Source organism: Piliocolobus tephrosceles, chromosome 2 (assembly GCF_002776525.5).
Source record: "Piliocolobus tephrosceles isolate RC106 chromosome 2, ASM277652v3, whole genome shotgun sequence".
Classification (NCBI taxonomy): Eukaryota; Metazoa; Chordata; class Mammalia; order Primates; family Cercopithecidae; genus Piliocolobus; species Piliocolobus tephrosceles.
In genome coordinates, this window is record NC_045435.1 from 7,136,006 (window position 1) to 7,159,153 (window position 23,148).

General features: G+C 39.4%; 1 protein-coding gene across 2 annotated transcripts in view; it reads right to left on the bottom strand.

The window, feature by feature from the left end:
- Window positions 1–465: 465 nt before the first annotated feature.
- The window catches only part of TMEM45A (transmembrane protein 45A), a 75,541-nt gene continuing 52,858 nt past the window's right edge, over window positions 466–23,148 (bottom strand). The window contains exons 2-6 of one of the 2 annotated variants that reach the window (XM_023212113.3): window positions 18,321–18,513; window positions 16,539–16,751; window positions 14,902–15,086; window positions 5,346–5,491; window positions 466–1,001 (exon numbers count right to left, since the gene is read on the bottom strand). In XM_023212113.3, coding sequence (XP_023067881.1) covers window positions 908–1,001; window positions 5,346–5,491; window positions 14,902–15,086; window positions 16,539–16,751; window positions 18,321–18,510 — 828 coding nt within the window. In that variant the 5' untranslated portion in view covers window positions 18,511–18,513 and the 3' untranslated portion in view covers window positions 466–907. Of the gene's footprint in view, window positions 1,002–3,388; window positions 3,699–5,345; window positions 5,492–14,901; window positions 15,087–16,538; window positions 16,752–18,320; window positions 18,514–23,148 lie in introns of those variants that run through there. The other variant, XM_023212106.1, reaches the window with a different exon arrangement.

The following is a 23,148-nucleotide window of genomic DNA, read 5'->3' on the forward strand; positions in this document are numbered from 1 at the left end:
TGGTGATTGCCAGAGATCTAAAGGCTGGTTAATGGTAGAGCCAGAATCAGAAACAAGATTTCTTGACTCTCCACTGGGGGGCTACTTAGATCACAGACTAGGTAAGGGGTTCTGACTTTTTACCCAAGCATTCCATAAAAGGCTTTTCCTTGTTTTAACCTTTCACCTATTGTAGCAGAGGGGATGGCGTGGTGGCCACGCTATGGTGCATGATGACTTTTTCCTCTTAGGGACAACACCCCAGTCCTCCTTTCCCAGTCTCTCATGGCTTTGCAACCACGTGTCGTAGAGATCATCCCTTTTATCTTCTCTGAAAGATCACACACCCTAGGAAGACTTCTGGCCTACTATTGCCTGTGGAGAACTTAGGTGCTATAGTGATGTCTCACAAAAAAGAATTGCTGTGTCCTACAGCTTCTTCTGCATGATATAAAGGAGGAGTATAGTAAATAACAAAAACAAAGATTTCAGGTGTCTGAACAAAATACGTACATTCATTTATTTGTCATTGCAGCAACAAGATAAACAAGTGTAATTCCATGGTCAAGGAGTTACAAATAGTAGTAAGCCCAGTAACCTTGAGCATATCTATAAGGCAAATAAAACAAGTTTTTTTTTTCATAGCGTGAGCATCCAACTTTAGATAATCTGGAAAAAAGTCACTCTAGCCCCTGAATACCATGATATGCATGATGTGCAAAATGAAAGTATCACCCAAAATATTTTCCAAGCTAAAAATAAAATATTTAAATTCAAATCCTTTAACCAAATTGGAAATGCAAACAGTACACTGAGAGTCATCCTTAGCCAGCTGTTCTCCAATTAAAAGATCAAGAAACAAAACCAAGAACAAAGACAATGTAAAAAAAGAAAAGGTGTATCTAGAAAAACTGGAAGCTCATCAAAGTCACATTTCTTCTTCGGATTCTTGTTCTCGTTCAGCATTTTTCAGAAGTCCAACTTCTGAGGAGCAGAGCCTCTTAAATCTAGATTTAACCAACCTGAGGAGAAAGAAAAGCATCTCAAGTTAGACGGTGTTTAAAATGGAAACCCGGAGCAATATGCACCTGTATACCACAAAGTCTAGATTATTTGGGCAACTGGGGAAGGCAATCCAAAAAGGAAAATTACTTTTATTTGGCTTTGGAGTTGCCTAAACATTTTTGTGGATTAAAGCAGGGTATAAGTAAACAGAAACAATGTGGCTTTCCAATGTATTGCATCATTGTTTAATTAGGCATCAGAAGACAACTTTGATTATTCTTTTACATTTTTTCTTTTCTTTTTTTTTTTAAATGAGACAGAGTCTTGCTCTGTCACCCAGGCTGGAGGGCAGTGGCACAATCTTGGCTCACTGCAACCTCCGCCTCCCAGGTTCAAGCAATCCTCCTGCCTCAGCCTCCTGAGTAGCTGGAATTAGAGGCATGTACCATCACACACAGCCAATTTTTTTTTTTTTTATTTGGAGACAGATTTTTGTTGTGTCACCCAGGCTGGAGGCTGGAGTGCAGTGGCACGATCTCAGCTCACTGCAACCTCTCCCTCCCAGGTTCAAGCAATTCTCTGCCACAGACTCCTGATTACCTGGAATAACAGGCACCCACCACCACGGTCCGCTAATTTTTTTTTTTTTTTTTTTTTTGTATTTTTAATAGATATGGGGTTTCACCATCTTCACCAGGCTGATCTTGAGCTCCTGACCTCGTGATCCACCTGCCTTGGGCTCCCAAAGTGCTGGGATTACAGGCGTGAGCCACCGTGCCCGGCCAATTTTTTAATATTTTCAGCAGACAAGAGGTTTCACCATGTTGGTCAGGTTGGTCTCAAACTCCTGAACTCAGCCTCCCAAAGTGCTCGGATTATAGGCATGAGCCACCGTGCCCAGCCAATTTTGATCATTTCTAAAACAACTATGGGAATCGCTGGGCTGTGGCAACCCAGATGAAACCAAGCTCGGTTGAGTTTCTCCATTAAAGCCACATCTTACTGTGTGTTGCAAACAGGTGCTATATCACATAAAGGCAGTGCAGGAAGCCCTCCTCTAGGGTTGGAAGCCCAAGTCAAGGCCCATGTCAAGTATGGGCTAAATTTAGCCCTTACTTCCTGCTACTGGCCCCCTCCAGGGGGATCTTTTGTGCAGGGGACAAGCTGTCCAACTGCACATGATGCCTCTGCTGTGATGAATTAAGAAGCTCAAAGAAGTACCCTCCCTCATGGTGACTGTTTTCATAGTTTAAGAGACTCTGGGCCGGGTGTGGTGGCTCACGCCTACAATCCCAGCACTGTGGGAGGCAAGGTGGACAGATCGCCTGAGGCCAAGAGTTCGAGAACAGCCTGGCCAACATGGCAAAACTCCATCTCTACTAAAAATATAAATTAGCTGGCCATGGTGGCACATGCTTGTAATCCCAGCTACTCATGAGGTTGAGGCAGGAGAATCGCCTGAGTCTGGGAGGTGGAGGTGGCAGTGAGCTGAGATCACACCACTGCACTCCAGTCTAGGCGACAAAGAGAGACTCCATCTCAAAAAAAAAATAATTAAAAAAAAACAAACACAACAAAGAGAATCCACAGGCCTGGGGGAAGCAGGGATTGTAATTTTTGACACTGGAAGATGTGACACTGATTAGCAGCTGAAGCTCACCAGGCTCTCCACTTTTCTGATGTGAGAAAGAGTATATCATAAGAACTAGGCAAAGCTTTTCCTGTGCATCACTGTTACAAAGCCATTGTGCTGTGACCATATCGATAAAGCATAGTTAACTCCTAGAAATACATAGGAATATGTAAACAAATTTGATAAGCCAAATCATCAATATCATTCTTCACAAATGAAAAACTTCACCAGTCTACCTGCATCTTTACTCTTATTTTCTGCCATAGTTTTTCTGATGAAGGTCTGGCCTGCCTGTATCAATATGTAATGGCTTTCCCTGTGCTCTGAGAGGGGTTTTTGAGATAATTCTGTGGAACTAACTTAAGCTATTGCTTAAGTTTATATCAAAATATATCAGAAAATTTAACCCTTGGTCTTATCTTTTCAAGAGCAATATGAGAGTAAAACTGAAAAGCATATAAAACATGACTTCAAAACAAATGAAGCCTATATTTAAATAGCTCTAAAACATAGATCTATTACCTATTAAACAGCAAACAAGGGTTTACTGAGAATCTACTATACATTTGGCAGTGTGCCAGGAGGTGTGGGCACTACGGAAAGGGTCTCATACTCTAGGAGACACAATCTAGCCAGTAGATAAGACTAACCCACATGAGCTAATGGTGAACATCACAAGAGAGATCCCAACTGTTAAAATGCATGGTGGAGATGGCGGGCTGTAAAAACCCTTCAGGGGAGACGAGCAAGAGCTAGAGTCATCACAGAAGCTTTCACAGAAGAGACACGCATTTAATGTGAACATGCCAGGTGGAGGGAACTGCGTGGCCAGAAAGATTAGGATAATATGTGTTGGGGTAGAGGGGAAGGTTGGAAAGTAAAAAATGGAGTGTCTGGTTTCCAGAGTACTATAAGTGGGTAAGAGGCCCATTAGGGGTCTGAAGGTTTTTGAAACAGGAAGAGACAGTAGTCTTCTTTTGGCTCTGGAGGGGAGTTGACATGAGGAAGAGCATTTCCTTGGATGCTGGCACTGATCTTGAAGGCTTTCCAGCCCCTAAGGAGATGAGGCCCAGCAGTCAGCCTAGAACAACAGGGGAGAAGCCAAGTTTCACTCAATGGCAGAGCCAGCCTTGACAAGGAGCACACGCACAAGCTTTGGAGGAACTGAATGGGACTAATAGAATGAGAAGGTGGAATTTCCTAGTACCCAAAGCACTTAGACCTCTAGAAGGAAGCAACTATAGATCAAAGTGGGCTGATCTGCAGCTGAACAGAGACAGCTGAGAACTAGACAAAGGAATCATTTCTTCACTCAGTGCCTCAGCATGAGAGCTGCTTCAGCAACGACGCACAAAGAAGCACAGAGCAGGAGGGGTGACTTGGGGCCCATGTCTAAAGAGAAGAGTGGAAAGTTGGTTCTAACTGGGACCTCACTGGGCCTAGCAGTAGCTACTGCATTTTAGGAATCAGAGAACCTGCTAGATGTGTAGTGTCCAATACGGTAGCCATTATCCACACATATATGGATATTTAAATTAATAAAATTCATATGGCACGAGCCACATTTTAAGTGCTCAATAGCTAGTGACTACCATATTAGACATTGTAGATACAGAACATTTCAATCAGCACTGAAGTCTGAAGGATTAGGTGCTGGAGCCTTCATGCCTGGTCATTGAGATCAGCCAAACCAATTGTGGTTCAGCATTAACCACCTTAGAGAAAGGAACTGTGATCACCCCTTTCTATTCCTGCTCATTCTTCAAGCTGCAGCCTCATTCTCAATTGTAAAGAGGCCTCCCCTGATTGCAAGAGTGCTTTGTTCTTCTACTATTTCTGTTTATTGCACTGTGTTTTCATTGTGCATCTCCCTAATTTAGTCCTAATTATAAGACTACAAATTCCTCAAGGGTAGGGTCCATATCACATTCATTTTTTTTTTTATACCAAAGAGGAATAAGGAAGAGGAGAAGGAGGAGAAGAATAACAAGAGAAAGAACAACACACAATAATATTTATTGAGCTCTTACTATATCCTAAGCTTAAATACTCTATCTCATTTAGGTCTTATTATTTCCCCATTTTACAAACAACAAAACTAGTATTTAATGTGGTTAAGTAACTGGCCCAAAGTCATACAGTTGCTAAATAGTGGAGCTAAAAATATGTGTTCTTATAACTCTGTTCTACTGCTCCTTACCCACTTATGAAACATTATACTGGAGTTCTTATAAAAAATGTATTCAACTGGATCTGACTTTTAGAAATATTAGTCAATGTCAAATTAGGCAGACACCTACATTTAATGGAACACACACAAGTTGGTCAAAAAAGGACTCAAAACTTAAGAAGTGCTATAATTAAAGTATCTACACATGGGTAAATGGAGGACTCACTATATAGGCAGTGCAGGGTGAGGGAGACCATTCAGAAGAGAGAAAAGGAAATAGCATACATGGAGACATGGAGGCACAGAGGAGTGTGATGAAGGGTAATGCGAACTTCAGATGCACAGCTGAGGCACTCTTGAGTGACTCCAGCTTTAAACCAGCATTTATTCCTTTTACTGAGAATTTTTGTGTTTGCAGATAATATTCTGCTATGCTACCCTGTCTTATGGGATGATAAGGAATGAAATCCCCTTTTGAATTTTCAATTCAATACCACTGAGTCTTGATAATCATATACCAAGGAACAGAACTTCCATGAACAGAAATCGCTAACTTACCAGGTGATGAAAGCATAATTCATTCCAATGATGACAATGGTTACTGCATAATGCCAACAAAAGCATATGGTAAGAAACAAAATATTTTCATGATCCACCAGATCCCATGCAGGACCTCCACTGGGGGGATACAAGACAAATCCAATCTGTAATTTAGAACAAAAAGTACATATTAAAATAACCAACCACATTCCCAAAAATAGTGCATTTCAAAATGCTTGCTTCCAAGGTAAATAACTAAGTTAACTCCAATTATCTAAGATGTAATAGATAAAACATCAGGTTTTGCTACCTGTTGTAGTAATATATAGAGTCTCTAATATGTCATATTTTCATAAAAATTTTAAAAGGACATTTAATGATCAGTTTTCAAAATATAAACAGTCATTTCGCTAGGAATGTCTGAACTTTAAGAGAATGTTTTCAGTTTCTACATGGTGCAGTTTCACTCTGTTATTTCAAAATTGGAGTACAAAAAGGTTTTAAAATAAATAAATGCCCACAGTTAACATTATATTTAATGGTAAAAGACTGAAATCTTTCCCCCTAATATCAGGAACGAGACATGGATGCCTGCTTTCACACTTCTATTCAATGTTGTACTGAAAATCTAGGTAGAGCAATTAAGCTAAGATTCAGCTAGAGCAATTAAGCTAAGATTTAGCTACAGCAATTAAGCCATGAAGAAAAATAAAAGGCATCCATACTAGAAAGAAAGAGGCAAAAATATCTACATTCACAGATGACATGATCTTATGTATAGAAATTCCTAAAGAATCCACAAAAAAACTATTAGGACTAATAAATGTAGTAGCAGGATACAAAATTAGTACAGAAAACAGTTGTATTTCTACACAAAAGCAATGAACTCAAAAATAAAATTAAGAAAACGGTTCTGGCCAGGTGTGGTGGCTCACGCCTGTAATCCCAGCACTTTGGGAGGCCGAGGCAGGTGGATCACAAGGTCAGGAGATTGAGGCCATCCTGGCTAACACGGTGAAACCCCGTCTCCACTAAAAATACAAAAAAAAATTAGCCAGGCTTGGTGGCAGGTGCCTGTAGTCCCAGCTACTCAGGAGGCTGAAGCAGAGGAATGGCGTGAACCCAGGAGGCGGAGCTTGTAGTGAGCTGAGATAGAGCCACTGCACTCCAACCTGGGTGACAGAGTGAGACTCCGTCTAAAAAAGAAAGAAAGAAAACAGTTCCACCTACAATAGCATTAAAAAGAATAAAATAAGAATAAATTTGATCAAGGAGGTTTAAGACTTGTACACCAAAATCTGCATAACATTATTGAAAGAAATCAAAGACCACCCAAATAAATAGAAAGCTATCTCATATTCATAGACTGGAAGCTTAATATTTTTGAGATGGCAATACCACCCAAAGCAATCTACAGATTCAATGCAATTGCCATCAAAATTCCAATGTCCTTCTTTTTTTTTTTTTTTTTTTGCAGAAATGTTAAAAGCTGATCCTGTAATTCATATGGAATTGCAAGGGACCCAGAATAACCAAAACAACCTTAAAAAAGAAAGCTAGAGGACTTCAGTACTACAGAACTACAGTAATCAAAACAACAGTGTGGTACTGGCATAGTGATAAACATTTAGATCAATGAAATAAAATTGAGAGTCCAGAAATAAACTCATATGTCTATGGTCAATTGGTTTTTGACAAGGGTGCCAAAGCCATTCAATGGGGAAAGAACAGCCTCTTCAACAAATGGTGCTGAGATAACTGGGTATTATATGCAAAAGAATGAATTTGGACTCTTACCTCATATATAAAATTAACTCCTATATAAAATTAACTCAAAATGGATTAAAGACCTAAATATGAGAGCTAAAACCACAAAATTCCTAGAAGAAAACAGGGAGGAAGCTTCATCACTTGCAATGTGTTGATTTTTTAAAGCTCTGACACCAAAAGCACCATCAACCAAAGAAAAAACAGAAAAATTGGACTTCATCAAAATTAACTTTTGTGTTTCAAAGGACACTATTAAGAAAATGAAAAGACGACTCACAGAATGAGAGAAAATATTTGCAAATCATATATCTGATAAGAGATTATATCAAGAATATAAAAAGAATTCCTAAAACTCAACCAAAGAAATTTTAATGGGCAAGGGACTTCAAGAAACATTTCCCCAGAGAAAATATACAAATGATCAATAAGCACACGAATAGATGATTGATATCATTGTTCATCAGGGGAATGCAAATCAAAACCACAATGAGATACCATTTTTTATTCATTAGGCTGGCAATAATAATAATAAAAATAACAAACATTGGTGAGGATATGGAGAAATTGAAATCCTTATATATTGCTGATGGAATATAAAATGGATAATCCTGATTATCTGGATAATGAGGATAATAAGACATTAAAATGAGGATAATAATATATCCTCAAAAAGGGCCATTGCAAGGAAATGCCTAAGCACTGTAACCGACACATAGCCAGTATATGGTAGACATTTGTAGGATTATCCATGATATTATCTTGGTTTTGAATTTCATTTAGTTTTAGAAACTTGAAATACATTCATGCATTTATCTATCTATCTAATTTTTTATTGGGATAAAAATCTGCAGCTACTGTGGTAACAGTTTTGCAATTCCTCCGGAAGTTAAATACAGAATTCCATATGACCTGTCAATTCCACTTCTACCCAAAAGAACTGAAGTATCCAAACAAAACTTGTATACGAATATTCATAGCAGAACTATTAATAATAGTCAAAAGATGAAAACAACCCAAATATTCAAAAACTGATGATGGATAAGCAAAATGCGGTATACTCATACAATGGACTATCAATCAACCATAAAAGGAATGAAGTATAGGCAACAACATGGATGAAACTTGAAAACAATTATACTAAGTAAAAAGAAGGCAGACACAAAAGTTCACATATATTATGATTCTGATTACATAAAATATCTAGACTATCTACTGTCTGATAGATGGTGGTACCACCATGTGCTTGTCATTTCATCCTCACTCATGTATGTAAATGTCACAATAATTCTTAGTCCTTGAAACAACCTCAAGAAGAAGACATCATCATCCTTGTATGTCACAGGAAAAGACTAGAACTCAAGGACTTCAATAACTTCCCCCGGTATTACAAAATGGCTGAATGACTACGGTAGGGATCCAAACCAGTAGTTTCTGGCTCCAAAAACTCCATGTTCTTTCTTCCACTCCATACTCTTTTCACCATATAGCCTTTCCATATGGGGCAATATGAAGGACAGTGGCCTGGATAACAAGATCAGTTTGAGTCATCTCAGCAGTTCTGGTATGGTTTGAACAATCATTACTGAGATGGAAGGTGGTTCCGTGAGGGCGTGGCACTATATTACCATTAAAACATAAATGACAGACTGTTGGCCCTTGAGCTACATCTCTAATTCCCAGACATGCTTTGTCTGGCCTGCATATTTAAAACAATAATTTGTGGCCAGGTGTGGTGGCTCACGCCTGTAATCCCAGCACTTTGGGAGGCCAAGGCAGGTGAATCACCTAAAGTCAAGAGTTTCAGACCAGCCTGGGCAACTCAGTGAAACCCCATTTCTACTAAGAATACAAAAAGTTAGCTAGGCCTGGTGGCACATGCCTATAATCCCAGCTCTTGGGAGACTGAGGCAGGAGAATTGCTTGAACCTGGGAGACGGAGGCAGCAGTGAGCTGACATCACGCCACTGCACTCCTGGCCCACAGCCTGGGCCACAGAGTGAGAATTTGTCTCAAAAAAATAATAATAATAATTTGCTTAAGTTCCCAACACTTAAAAAATTAAGAAACATTACACAAAAGTTTGCATTCTCAGCTTTTTTTTGTAAAAATAGATGTGGCAACATTAGGCCTGTATTCCTAAATGGCAAACATGAGTGGAAGCATGTAGCCTCCATTGATTCGTCATTCAGTTTACCTTCCTGATCAAGTGGAGCGATCCAACCAAAGTTTTCTATTTTTGTCCTGGCCCAGTGCATTTTATTTGTCAACTAATATCAGAGTCATACATTTTCCCAAAGTATCTTATTAGTTGAAATTAGCAAGGTACTTTACAATAACTTCCTCTTTCCCTTCTTTATATCCCAGGAGACAGAATGCATTTATTGTCTATTTTATAGATAGGAAAATTAAGTCATGCACGCCCCTGCCCCTCCATCCCCAAACAGCTGCAAAAACGTTTGCATCACTGCCGCTGTGCCTCACCCACCAAGGGCTGGGGCCTCTGCATTAGAACATGGATATATTCTAAAGGCAAGAGGTGTCAACATCTGTGGCAGAAGATATATCAGTCATTAAGTTAGAGTTATGAGCTCACAGTACTCAGAAACTGCAGGTAGAAAATGTCACCCTGCTGGTTAGACTGTTGCTTTGGACATATCAGTGTTTTGCAATACCCCTTTTATATACTGCTAGGAAAGCTCACTGTGGGAGCCAAAGTGACCAGAGCCCAGGTCCCTGAAGCCCCTGGAAGAAAGCAAGAATTGCTAGCTCCTCTATGCTCACTGTTTGGAATGACAAGAGAGAAAATCAAGTCACATGGTCAACTCCCAGTTCAAAGGCCCAGTTATCTAAGCTGGGGTCTCATGCCTTCCTCTTACAACGAATTCACAGAAATTGAGAGAAAAATTCTGTGCAGGAAGGGGAATTTTAGGGAAGATGAGTGTTAAGAGCTATGGACTAGCCCTCCAGATCCCACCCACAGTCCTGCCAACATTCCTCCAACGCCATCCACATGAGCTGCCCACCCCAGGTCGGGAAGTGACCTGCTCCAGCTCCCAGAGGTAAGGGTCAGCATTTGTAGTGGGTTAAATTGTGTCCTCCAATATGTTGAAGTCCTAACTCCCAGTATCTCTGAACATGATTGTATTTGGAAACAGAGTCTTTGCAGATGTGATCAAGTTAAGGTGAAGTCATACTGGATTAGGGTTGGCTCTAAACCCAAAGACTGGCATCCTTATAAGAAGGCCATGTGAAGACATAGGAAAACAAAGAAATACAGGAAGAATATCTTGTGATAATAAAGGCAGAGAATGAAGTCTTGCTGCCACAAGCCAAGGAATGCCAAGGATGGCTGGCAGTTGGCTAGGAGATCAGCATGGGACTGATTCTCCCTCTGGACCCCAAGAGAAAACCAACCCTGCCAACACCTTGATTTCAGATTTCTGTTCTCCAGAAGAGTAAAAGAATAAATTTCTCTTATATGTCACCCAATTTCTAGGGATCTGTTATTACAGCTCTAGGAAACTAATATAGAGGTTAAGTTCAAATAAGCAAAAGGGTACCACTTGCCCTAAACCTTAAGCCTAGACACATTGGTGACTCTCTTCCATCTTTCACCTTCTTCTGGAAGCTTCCTCTGCTCCCCTTCCTCTGGAATTAGCAGTCCTCTCCTCAGGGCAGCCATGCATTGCCAAGTTATAACATATATTTTTCCCAATAACCCCATGAGATATTATTAATATTTCCATTAATATAGAAATGGCACGGAACATATTATCTATGGTGATTCATGTAATTAGTGTGGTAAAGCTAGCATTCAGATTCAGGTTGGTCTAAACTGTGGGCCCAGGGACTTGTCACTACATGCGATATTCATAATTGCTTTTTGGAGCTTCCAAAATAAAATCTCAAGTCACCTCCATTAGGCATCATTAATTCTACCAAACTTTTTGCTGTTTACATCAGGAGAAGAGAAACTTGGAGCCCCTCTCATCACCAATCTCTTTAGCACCCTCAGAGCCTAGTGCTGAAAGCTAAAGATTTGACTGAAGCCACTGAACAGAGTTAACTGATGTGACTACAGTGAAAGCCATAGAAACATCCCATAGTCATTCGAGGCCAAACACAAATAAATTAGGAAAGCTGAAACCCCAAACTAAAGCTAGAAACTGCCACAACTCATTAAATCCTCCTTTAAATACAGAAACTTCACTTTTATTTGTCGTCTTGTTTCCTTATATAAAATTCCAAAAAAACCTCAACCTGCAAAAAAAAAGTTTTTCTTGCTACAACTTGTATGCCATTCCTGAACATCTGGTTTCGACTAGTTTAGACTAGTTTAAGCTTCATTGGTATCACATTTCAAGTGTAAATAATTATCTTCTCTAATAGGCAATAAGCCTGGGGCCGATGATTTCCTACAGCGAAGTCTGAATTTCCTGTTGTTAATCTGATCATCCATCATTTCTTTCAACACTACAAGCCTAAGCAAAAGTTTGATCTGCTGCCGCATCAGACCTCAAACGATTACTGCTTAGTTGGGACTTTTTGTCATTTAAAAATGAACTTTTGTCCTTCATAAAGGCAGCTGAGCTTTTGTTTGGGCTCAGGATCTGTGCAGTCGTGGGAGGAATCGCTGGGGGGATCAATGGAGCTGGGAGATGCAGTGGAAGCAACTGTCCAATATAATAAGAAGCAACAACAGCAGGAGCACCTTCCTCATTCCCTGATTGTCCCCGCACCTGGGCGGTGAGGATGACTGGAGGGAGCTTGGGAATGAGAAGGTGCAAAGCGAGCTTTTGAAATATTCTCCCACACAGAGACACAGGGAAAACATGATTCATGGAATAAAGGGGCTTGCAGGAATTTTTTTTTTTTTCTTTCTTAAAGTGCATGATGTGGCTAGGTTATTGAGAAAACATTTTTGACTGTGATGTGGTTCAGGAAAGAAAGCATTGCTAGTAAGTTAGAAGGGAAATTCCCTCTCCATTTACGTATTACCCAATCATTTATATGTGTGTGATAAAAAAGTGGCCAGTCTGAGTATTTGTTTCCTTCAGTTCACATCTCCATACTTATGGTTCCAAGAGTCTGGGTGGGTGTTTTATCTAATCCCTCTATACACAGTTCATGCACGAGTATTAACATATTAACCATACATGAAGAAGTAGTGAGAAAAAAATACGGTAATATGGTTAAAAGTAAGTCATGACATAATATTGTTAGCTCAAGACAGCATTTTGCCGTAAACATTCATATATCACACTTATCAACTGGAAGCATAATAAATTCACCTAAGTTTCTAGACATTTTTGTTTCAGAGGAGTACAGTAGTGGGAGTGTCACTATGGCTAAACCTTCATTTCCTGCCAATGTGTGTGTTTGCATTGGTATTAAATGTTCATTTTTCTTTCACGCTGCAGACATTATTTAGGCTGACCACCAGGAAAAAAGGAAACAGTCTAGTCTAGACATATTGGTAGATGAAAACTTTTCTAAATAATCATGGATTTATGCCCAAAGGCATTAATCTCTTCCTTAGAAAAGCTTTTGGGGGAAATATGAAAACATTTATCTGCCAAAAGGGGCAACACTAAGCCAACCTATTCCCAGTTGAGGTATAACCCACAGCTTCCTCCTTCAGATCCTAGACAGTAGTCACTATTAACTGAACACTAATTAATTCATTCATTCTGCTCTTATGTTTATAATTCTATTCTCTTTGGATTTCCCCTCTTGTCCTGCCTTTCTTTATTTGAATGTTTAACCTTTTAACAAACTTGGTCTAGTAAATATATGAGGACTCCTAAACCAAACAAAGAGGATATACTTTCCTTTTGACTACCTGGATCATTTACAACCACTGACATTGGGCCATGTTCCAAAGGAAGTCTCAACACATTACAAAGAGAACACATTCCCTGACCATAAAACAATTACATTAGAAAGAAATAATAAGAAAAAAAGAATATTTTTGGAAACTTAAAAGTGTACTCCTAAATAACTCATAAATTAAAGAGAGAAGCACATGGAAATAACATTCAAAATTACCCAACAGTGAAAACTACATCAACACACTGAAAAACTACAAACTAACACATCAAATTTTACGGAAGGCAGCTCTAGCAGTGTGCAGACGAATGTATTTGTTTAAATGCATTTATTTTAAACCAAGAAAGATTGAAAATAAATGAGATCAGAATCTAACCCAAAAAAAGACTAAAAAAAAAAAAAAAAAGACAGAGAAGCAGAAAACAGCCTTACAACAAAGCAAAAAATTAACATATGAAGAAATGGACAAATCCAGACCTGTAATATAAAACTTCAACAGACTTCTATTAGAAAGTGAGAGATCAATCAGATGAAAAACCATTAGGAATATAGAATATATAAAAAACACAATCAAAGAGTCCCAAAAGCCTGGTTTCATCCTCCACCTTGAAAGGAGTCCTTTTACTTTCTTTCAGTCTCACTGGAGCCAAAAAAACCAACCGTCACCGTCTGTCTGGGCCTGCGGGCTCAGCTTGACTCTTGCTCTGCGTTTCTGTTCTACATCCAGCGCACAAGTTTCTTTGGCCTCTTTTTGTTTGTTTTGCTTCATTGCAGTTAGTATTTTCTACTTTATTGTTTAAATTTATTTTTAACATTTTCTTTCCAATTTTCTATTTTTTTCTATTTTTCTACTATTTTATTTATTTTATTTTATCTGTCATTGTTATGTGTCAGGAGCAGACAAGATACACAAGACACAGCAAGATATATAGAGTGTTTTATATAACATTTTACATAATTAAATTCACCAATTATCAGCTTCTTCACATTATAGAGTATTTGTTAGTTTTTTCTATGAAGTTTTCCATTAAAATAACCATTGGATCTAGTCCCTCTTTACTGGCCTTTGCTCCAACAGCCTTTCCACTTTCTTGCATGCTTAAATAGTACATCTTTTCTATCCCATTTGACGATGATGTTTCTCTCCCGCTCCCCTACCAATGCTTTTTATCACTCCTCATGTGCAATACAAATCTCTAAAATAACCTCATTATCCCAAATCTCTGCTCTCTGGTGACTAAAAATCTCTTCTAAGGAGTCTCCCCTGATTAAACCAAAATTCACCTTCCATCCTAGACTTTGTTTACAGATATGTATGTATGTTGGATTATGATTCATCGGTCTCTATAAAATGTATGTTCACTGATTGGAATTCATGCTTTCAACGACACATCAAGGTTAAAGAGTTAACAGCTTAAAATGGAAAAAGCCTCGGGCCTCGGGTCGGATGAATCCAAATTTAGATCCTAGCTCCATTATTGTATGAGGCTTGGTCTCTCTGAGTCTTCCTATCTGTAAATTGGTGATGATAATGCCTGAATTCCAGGCTGTTGCAAGGAAAAAATAAAACAATGTATATATAAAAGTTTGGTACACTAGCCAACATATAGTTATTTCTCAATAAATAATAGTTTGCTGTCTTTTCTGCCTTCTATATGTTTCTTAAGCTTATTACGCCATAAGCTGCTTTAGTGTCAGGAACTGCTTCTAACTAAAAGCATCAGCTCAGAGTTCCTATATAATGGATGTCCAGGTATGTGATGAAGATGTGCACGCACCACTTCCCAGCTGCTCTGACAATTCTCCCATCAAGGCTATTGGGATAGTCAAACATCACTTCTCAGAGGCCCATGATCTTACTACAGGCCGTCTGTTGGAGGGAAGTCTCTGGGGTCTATAGCGAACTGCCTCATCAAATAAACAGAGAAGTTACAAGCAAAGGGTCCAGGTACATTAACTAGAGACCCCAACTCACCTGAAACAACCAGCTCCCCTGAAGCAGAACGAGGCTTGACCGCAGTAGCTCCAGAAGTACATTGTTCCGAACAAGGAACTCTAGAAAGGCAACGAGGCCCGACAGAAAGGTGACCAAAACCAGCAGCTGGTGCACAAAGATGTCCAGTATTTCCCGGCCATGAGTGTGGTTGTAGAAGATAAAAGCTGATGGGGAAAAAACAGATTGTCTTCTTCAGTGGAACCAAGGGTCACCCACTGTTTCTCTCTCGCCCTCTCTCTGTAAACAGAATTTTACACATACACACATTTGTCCAAAAGAGCAGGTGCCCACTGATTCCCACAGTACTGCATTTTTGGAGACATTACCACCTCATTAGAATAGAATCTTTGAAATGTAACCCTCTTTTTGTTTTCCCTGACCTTTATTCTCTAACATATTGTGACATTTTTCAACAAATGGATTCTCATTTTCTCGGGGTGTTAACTGTATTTTTGAATGAATATCTTTTCCTCTTTATCCAAACGAAAAGTATTAAGGTGAAGTTGGAATCTCCATAAGATGAAAATATTTCAAAGTATCTTCTAAGCAGGACAAAGAACAGTAAGCATGGCAAGTGCAATAATTCAGATGAGCACCCAGATGAATAAATCAAAGCATCGCCTTCAGCAATTCAGTCCACTGGAGGAGGCAAACACATATAAATCATAAGGGTGGATTTTGACAGGTATAACAACAGACTCTGGAAGCTCCCAAGAAGTAGTAAATAACTGCATTTCTTCATCCCATGGACAGGTTCCAGCTTCATCTTTTTCATGAAGACAAAGAGAAAAGATGTTCATTCAAAATATGGTAACACCCTGAGATAATGAGAACTGGGCTATTAGTTGTTGACATCCATCTTTTGTCTAGCCCTTGTTCCCAAGAGGTATGGGCAAAAGTTCTTATCATCAGATGCCAGAGGTGAGTAGGAAGTGACTGCCTCCTGATCAATTTGTGGTTATCTATTTCCATAATCAATGTATTTCTTACCTGTGTAATACATGAAAACAAATCATTAAATGCTTGTTTTCTTTTTTCTCCCTACAGTAACTGGGAGACCAGCTGAACAAAAACTATTGTTTTAATTAACTTTCCAAAATTAAGACCCCATATTTTTTATGTGACTGCATTTTTTGGACCCTACTTGTCATGACATGGCAGAGTATTACTGTATCAATATGAAAAAGCCTATTAGTAGATAGTGGGAGCTGTTCCGCTGTATGTGGCTGCCTCATTTCAGTGTATTCATGCTTTATTACTCTGGGATCAGTTTTCATTCGTTAAAAGTAAAAAAAAAAAAAAAAAAAAAAAAAAAAAAATGATAATCTTCAGAACAACCCAGAGATGGGTAACCTTCGTAAGTGGTCCTTTGAGACAGATGTGAAATGTGAACATAGCAATTGAACAACTGTGTTTGCCCAGTTCTACTAAATGAGTCAGTACAGCACATAGATCTTTGGCACTCTGCCTAGGACACCCAAATATTTCATCATGGCCCAAATATATGGCCCTATCAATCAAGGCTGCAACAAGATGCCAGAAGTATATTAATATGAAGGGCTACACAAATGCCCACTAATAGAGAAAGGTACATGAAAATACTCATTAATACTTACTCTCCACAAATAAGGCATTTGACAACATTAACTTGGTTAAGGAAACAGGAAGTGAACTGATGGTGAAACATAATATGTTTGCCACACCAAACAGCCCAAAGAAGAAATACATGGTGAAATGATGCCAGCCTAGGAGTTGGTTCCAGTGACCCTGTTTATAGTCATATAACATCAGATAGGGCCCTCCAGCAACAAACTGCTCCCCAGCCATTCCTGCAAAGAAACATATCACAGTTTTAGCAACTCTGCTTTACCTAGAATTCAAGAAGATGCAGGAGGATTAGCCCATTGCTTATTCCAATCTAATGGTCTCTTGTGACATTGATTCTTCTCTCTGAGGTGTTCCCTAACAGCTGAGCACTGGCATGTAAGGCTTGTTTTGGAGGTTCAGATGCTGGTTCAAATAAATAGTTTTAGTCAAAGATAGCCAATTGAATTAAACAGCTATTTCAGATCTTCAATGCCAATGATCTTAGTTCCACTGCCCATTCCAATCTAATGACTAAGATACATCCTGAATTATTTGGAGATTTGAATTTGGGAGACAACTCCTATGGAAATTGATTACTTCCTTCTTAAATACTACATCTTTCAGTAGCCGCCATAAAGTAGGGGGTTGTGCTTGGTACCAGATAAAAATGCTAAAGGGTTCAGCTTTTCTCCAATTATGATAACTGAGAAAGCCCAGACAAGACTGAGCACAGTGGCTCACACCTGTAATCCCAACACTTCGGGAGGCCGAGGCGGGCAGATCACTGGAGGTCAGGAATTCGCACCGAGCCTGGCCAACATGGTGAAACCCCATCTCTACTAAACACACAAAAATTAGCCAGGTATGGTGGCAGGCGCTGTAATCCTACCTACTTGAGAGCCTGAGGCACAATTGCTTGAACCCAAGAGGCAGAGGTTGCAGTGAGCCAAGATAATGCCACTGCACTCCAGCCTGGCTGATAGACCAAGACTCCATCTCAAACAAAAAAAAAAAAAAGAAAAAAGGAAAAAAGAAGCCCAGACAGATACAGCAGATGATCTAATCTGATATGCAAACAGTTAAACTTTCTTACAGATACTGCCTTATTTGTTAATCTATAGAATTTGGCAAGGAAATTTCCCTCTTTGGAAATGTTACTGTGTAATTTGATGCCATAGCAAAGACCTGTTGCCATGAATAAAGCATGAAGAAATCTAATGGGAAAATCAGAAAATTTATCTTTTATAACAGAGAGGCTAGAGTGGAACTCTCAAGAACGCAGAACATTTTCATTGAATCTTCAGATGGAAGATTCAGTGGAAAGGCCTTAGAAGTTATCTGGCCTAATCTCTTTCTCCAACTTAGGAACCAAGAAAAAAAGATGTGTGCAGAAGGCTAAAGTCTTCTACAGCCTATCAAAAATGATGTATTACTGAAGCTTTTCCATAATTACTTGATTAACTTCACATCATTTGCAAAATGGTTTTTGATAGGGTTTGTTCTTTCAGAGATCAGAACAATTGATATAAAATTATTTCAGAAGCTCCAACCAATTCTTTAAAAGAAACTCACTTTAACTGGGTAGGCAAGTTAACTATTATGACTAATTCATTAAGAAATAGCTCTTTGTATAAGTGTAAATTATTACCTTCCCAATGAATTGTATCTGATAGAAATTACAATTAGAATATGTGTTAAGAGATATTTTTTAATAAAAATTCCTTTTAGCAATTTCATGATTTTATATTGTTTCATATTTTACATATGAAAACACCCAAAAGATAAAAACAGAAAACAGATGATCCACTCACCAGTTAAAGCCATGCCAACTATTGTAATTCCCTCCAAAATTTCCAATCGACAGAATAATGTTTTGGAACCAAGGTAGCAGGTTCGCTTTTGCTTTTTGAAGATATACTTCAGAGTACTCATTGTACACCACCAAAGACCCATGATAAAAAAGAAGGTTCCAGGGAGGGCATGACCTCTGAAATTCCCCATGATCTACAAATATAAGAACACACAGAAAATAAAAGACATTTTATTGCCAGAATCTGGACAAAACATCACTTGTTTCCATAAAGCACACTGTCTTCTGATTATGGATACAGCACTGAGGATGATTCTGAGGATCCTACATTACTGTGCATAGTAGTAAATGCCACTACAATATCAATAATATCAATAAAAACTCACATTTGTTGAATACTTACCATGTACTCTGCACTGTGTCAAGTGTTTTATGTTCAGTCTTCAACCTAATTTATGCAACATACCCCTGAATGAAGCACTGTTATCCCTTTTTCTTTAGGGATACTCATTTAGAGAAGTTAGGCTACTTGCCCAAATCTCACAAACATTAAGCAAAAGTTCCATTATTTTTAACACAGAAATCAAAATAATTTCTTTGCATCGACAGTGGGTACTTCTCCATACAGTGGCCCTTCAAGCCTCTCTGAAGGAAAGTGATATGAAACTTTTATCTTTATGTTTAAAACTTGAAATGATGTGAAATTGCCTACACATTTTTTAGGTTGATAATTTCAAAATATCAAGCATCAAGTGTATGGAAGAAACAATTAGTGTTCATTAAACATCTGTGTGCTGCTCCCACTCTTTCCCAGCCTCTCCCTCCAGTTAGATTGGACCCATGTTTTTAGCTCTGGCTAATACACTGTAAGTGAACATGTCACTTGCCAAGCTGGGTCAGTTAGCAGTCTACATGACTCCTTTACCTCTCTCTTCTCCTGCCTGGGCAACCTTGGTGTGGCATATCTGCAACCCAGAAGGTGATCAACCAGCCTGCTTCAGATTTTGTAAGAAACAATCCCTTATTGTGCTAAGGCAATGAAACTTTGAGATTTACTGATAAAACACCTTAGCCCCACCTAGCCAGATATCAAGCCAAATCAAACTGCAAATTTTGTTTACATTATTGCCACATGGGGGAGTCACTTCTGGTTAATAAACAGAAATACCCAGCCGGGTGCGGTGGCTCACGCCTGTAATCCCAGCACTTTGGGAGGCTAAGGCGGGCTGATCACGAGGTCAGGAGATCAAGACCATCCTGGCTAACACGGTGAAACCCCGCCTCTACAAAAAATACAAAAAATTAGCCAGGCATGGGGGCGGGCGCCTGTAGTCCCAGCTACATAGGAGGCTGAGGCAGGAGAATGGCGTGAACCCAGGAGGCGGAGTTTGCAGTGAGCTGAGATCGCACCACTGCACTCCAGCCTGGGCGATACAGCAAGACTCCATCTCAAAAATAAATAGATAAATAAAATCAAAAATAAATAAATAAACAGAAACACCCTCCATTTTTGGTCACTGCTATTAAAAAAAAAAAACAATCTTGAATTATGTGAGTTTTAAATTACACGAGTAGCCCTTTATTGACACATATCATACCATCAACAGAATAATGAAGAGAGAGTTCAGAATCACCCTCGTGGATCTGACACTAGGCCAGGTCAAAGTAAACTCATGAAAGGAGATTTCAGGATTTCCCCTGGCCCAGCAGACTTCTTTATCTCTAGGTGATAATGGGCTTCTCAGTTCAGGACAGACCCCTTTGGGTTACTTCCACCCCTCTGATACAACTGTGAAACTCAGGGGGAACTTGGAAGCTGACCCAAACACTAAAAGTCTCAGGGGCGACCCCAGGCAGTCATTTCAGGACACCCTGGAATCGTCCAAACCATCCAAGAGTCTCAGGCTCAATATAGCACATAGTGCTGTGTGCAGGTCCTTGTCCTAACTATGCCTGTAATGGCGTGTTTGGGTCATGTTTCTTAACCTTTCTAAGCCTTGGTTCTTAACGAATAAAAGAGGGAGGCAGGCCTAGATGAAACCTGGAGTTCTTTCCTGCCCTAACAGTCTCTGATTTATTATCCTAACCACCACCTTTATCACAGTGTTGCTGAGTTCTGTTTCGGTTTAGGCAATCATATGGGATTGAGAAACCTTCTATATGGGATTGAAAAGTATATACAGACTGCAAATTTTTTGAACTTTTCTGAAAATGAGTTGTATTTGGTTTAAGAAGTCTTAAACATTTTATATTTCTTAGTACAGGAAGCCCACTTGCAGGGATTTATCTGGAAAATATAAATGGAAATACAGGCACTAGGAGAATGTTACATAAATTACGCAGCCACTGAAAATAAGGTTTTCAAATAACTTAAATGATAGGGGACATAGTTAGTTAAAAAATAGGATTAAAAATTAGGGGAAGGGGCTTTGATTTTGGATTATCTAAGTCCAAATACCCACTTTATAATTTGGTAGTTACATAACTTTGGGAAAGTTACTGAACCCCTCAGTGCCACAGTTTTCTCTTCTGTAAAATGGGACAAATAACAGCACCTACATCATAAATTTAAAATGAATTACTCCAAAGCAAATAACCCATGGTGCTGTTAAACAAGATCACGCTATTTTCAACCCACCTCTAACTACCAGAGTGAAACAAAAGTAAAACCAAATGCACGATTTTACTTAGATACTAAGATGGATATAGAAAATCAAGAAACATTGATACAATTCGTGTGTCAATCACTGTTGTACGGCCCAAGACATTTCTCTTGCTGTTGTCTTAGAGGGTTACTGGGATAATCTGTGGTTATTGAACTCCTTGACTGCAATTAGAGAATAACCTCCTTGAAAGCAGAGGCCATATATCCATTCTTCTTTCAATTCCCCACTGGACTATCCACTGCCTTACATACTATGAGGTTCTGAATTTACAAGGAGTTACTAAGCTCTTCTTATAACACAAGATCATACATTTGCAAAACATCGCTACTCTGATGTCTCAAAGGCCTCTCACACTCAACATACCCCCACACTGAACTAATCATCTTATCAACCCATCTACTGCCAGAAAATAGTTTTAGTTACCCTAAAAGAATCCCTGGTTACCTAGTTTGGTTAACAACACTGCCAATTCACCCCTTTGCCCAAACCCAAATTATGAGCATCATCCTAGAGTTTGGCTCTTTCCTTAAAAAACTATTGGTTATTGAGATTTTTCACCTCTGCTGCCTAACATTGATCCCCTCTAGGGGAAGGGGAAGAGGCCCCTTCAATTTCACCTGCTTGGAGAAATCCTTCCTGATGGCCCAAATAGGGGAGGGTCCCTATTACACCCTTTCAAGGCACCCAGTCCTCACATTAGTGACTTCTTTGCATGATTAGTTATTGAAGGTCTGTCCTCCTCAATAGCTGCTATGACCATGACCATAGTATGAAAGCCTGTGCAACTGGACTATGGGGGCCCCTCAGAGTGTAGGTGCCTGGGCCCTCTCCTTTTTTTTTTTTTTTTTTTTTTTTTAGGCTCCTAGTATATTAAAAAAGAAAGAAAATGCCAAAACAGAGTCACAAGAAATTTGGTTGCTTTTAAATATTTAGAATTACCTAGTAAATACTTTTAATATACAAGCAAACATATTGCCTATGTCATAGATAAGATGAAATTTTAAAATGCAGGCTTTCCCTGAATGTACAGCTCTAGGCCAAATAGCCCTCTTGACCCACCCCTATGACAAGCTAAGAGGCTCCTGCTGCCCACAAAGCTGAGAGGATCGATATATCTCAGCACACCCATCAGGATGTAATAAGGAGGCAATGGGGAATACTGGAGGGTTTGTGAAGAAGAATATGAGCTGATCAAAGAGGGGAAAGAAAGGAGTCCTCCTTCCTACTTCAGTTATACAACTCCTGTGTCTTCAGCCTTTCAATCTGAAACAATCTGATTGTTCCAATCTTTCTGTTTAAAGATCCAGACAAAATGAAGTCAAAGTATAAGGGTTGTTATATTTGCCTGGCTAAGGAACTCAACAGATGCAGTTACTTCTGCCAATAAAAACATCATTCATCTTACTTCACTTTCATTGTGAAAGAAAACATTGTCCATATCCTCAAACATCACTTCACTCTCATCTCCTAGAAACCATTATCTGTAAATCTCTTTTGTTCCCTGCTTTACTGTCGCCTTCAGGTACAATTTATTCCTTGTAAAAGCCAAGTAAAGTAGCACAGAGTTTGATCAGATTTAAACACAAAAGCAGACCTTCTCCTTTGAAGGAGAGCATGGGGCTTTCCTTGACCACAAAAGAGAACATGCAAACAGCCAGCAGAAACCCCAAGGAAAATCCCAGGGCAGGAAACATGAAGGCCCTTGCTCCGGGCTTTCCTACCTGATCCCACCACTTACAACCTCCTAAGAAATGCTGTTCAGCTGGGCGCGGTGGCTCACGCCTGTAATCCCAGCACTTTGGGAGGCCGAGGCGGATGGATCACGAGGTCAGGAGATCGAGACCATCCTGGCTAACACAGTGAAAGCCTGTCTCTACTGAAAATACAAAAAAATCTCCAGGCGTGGTGGCACGTGCCTGTAGTCCCAGCTACTTGGGAGGCTGAGGCAGGAGAATGGCATGAACCCGGGAGGTGGAGCTTGCAGTGAGCCGAGATCGGGCCACTGCATTCCAGCCTGGGGGACAGAGTGAGGCTCCATCTCAAAAAAGAAAGAAAGAAAGAAGGAATGAAGGAAGGAAAAAGAAAGAAAGAAAGAAAGGAAGGAAGGAAGGAAGGAAGGAAGGAAGGAAGGAAGGAAGGAAGGAAGGAAGGAAGGAAGGAAGG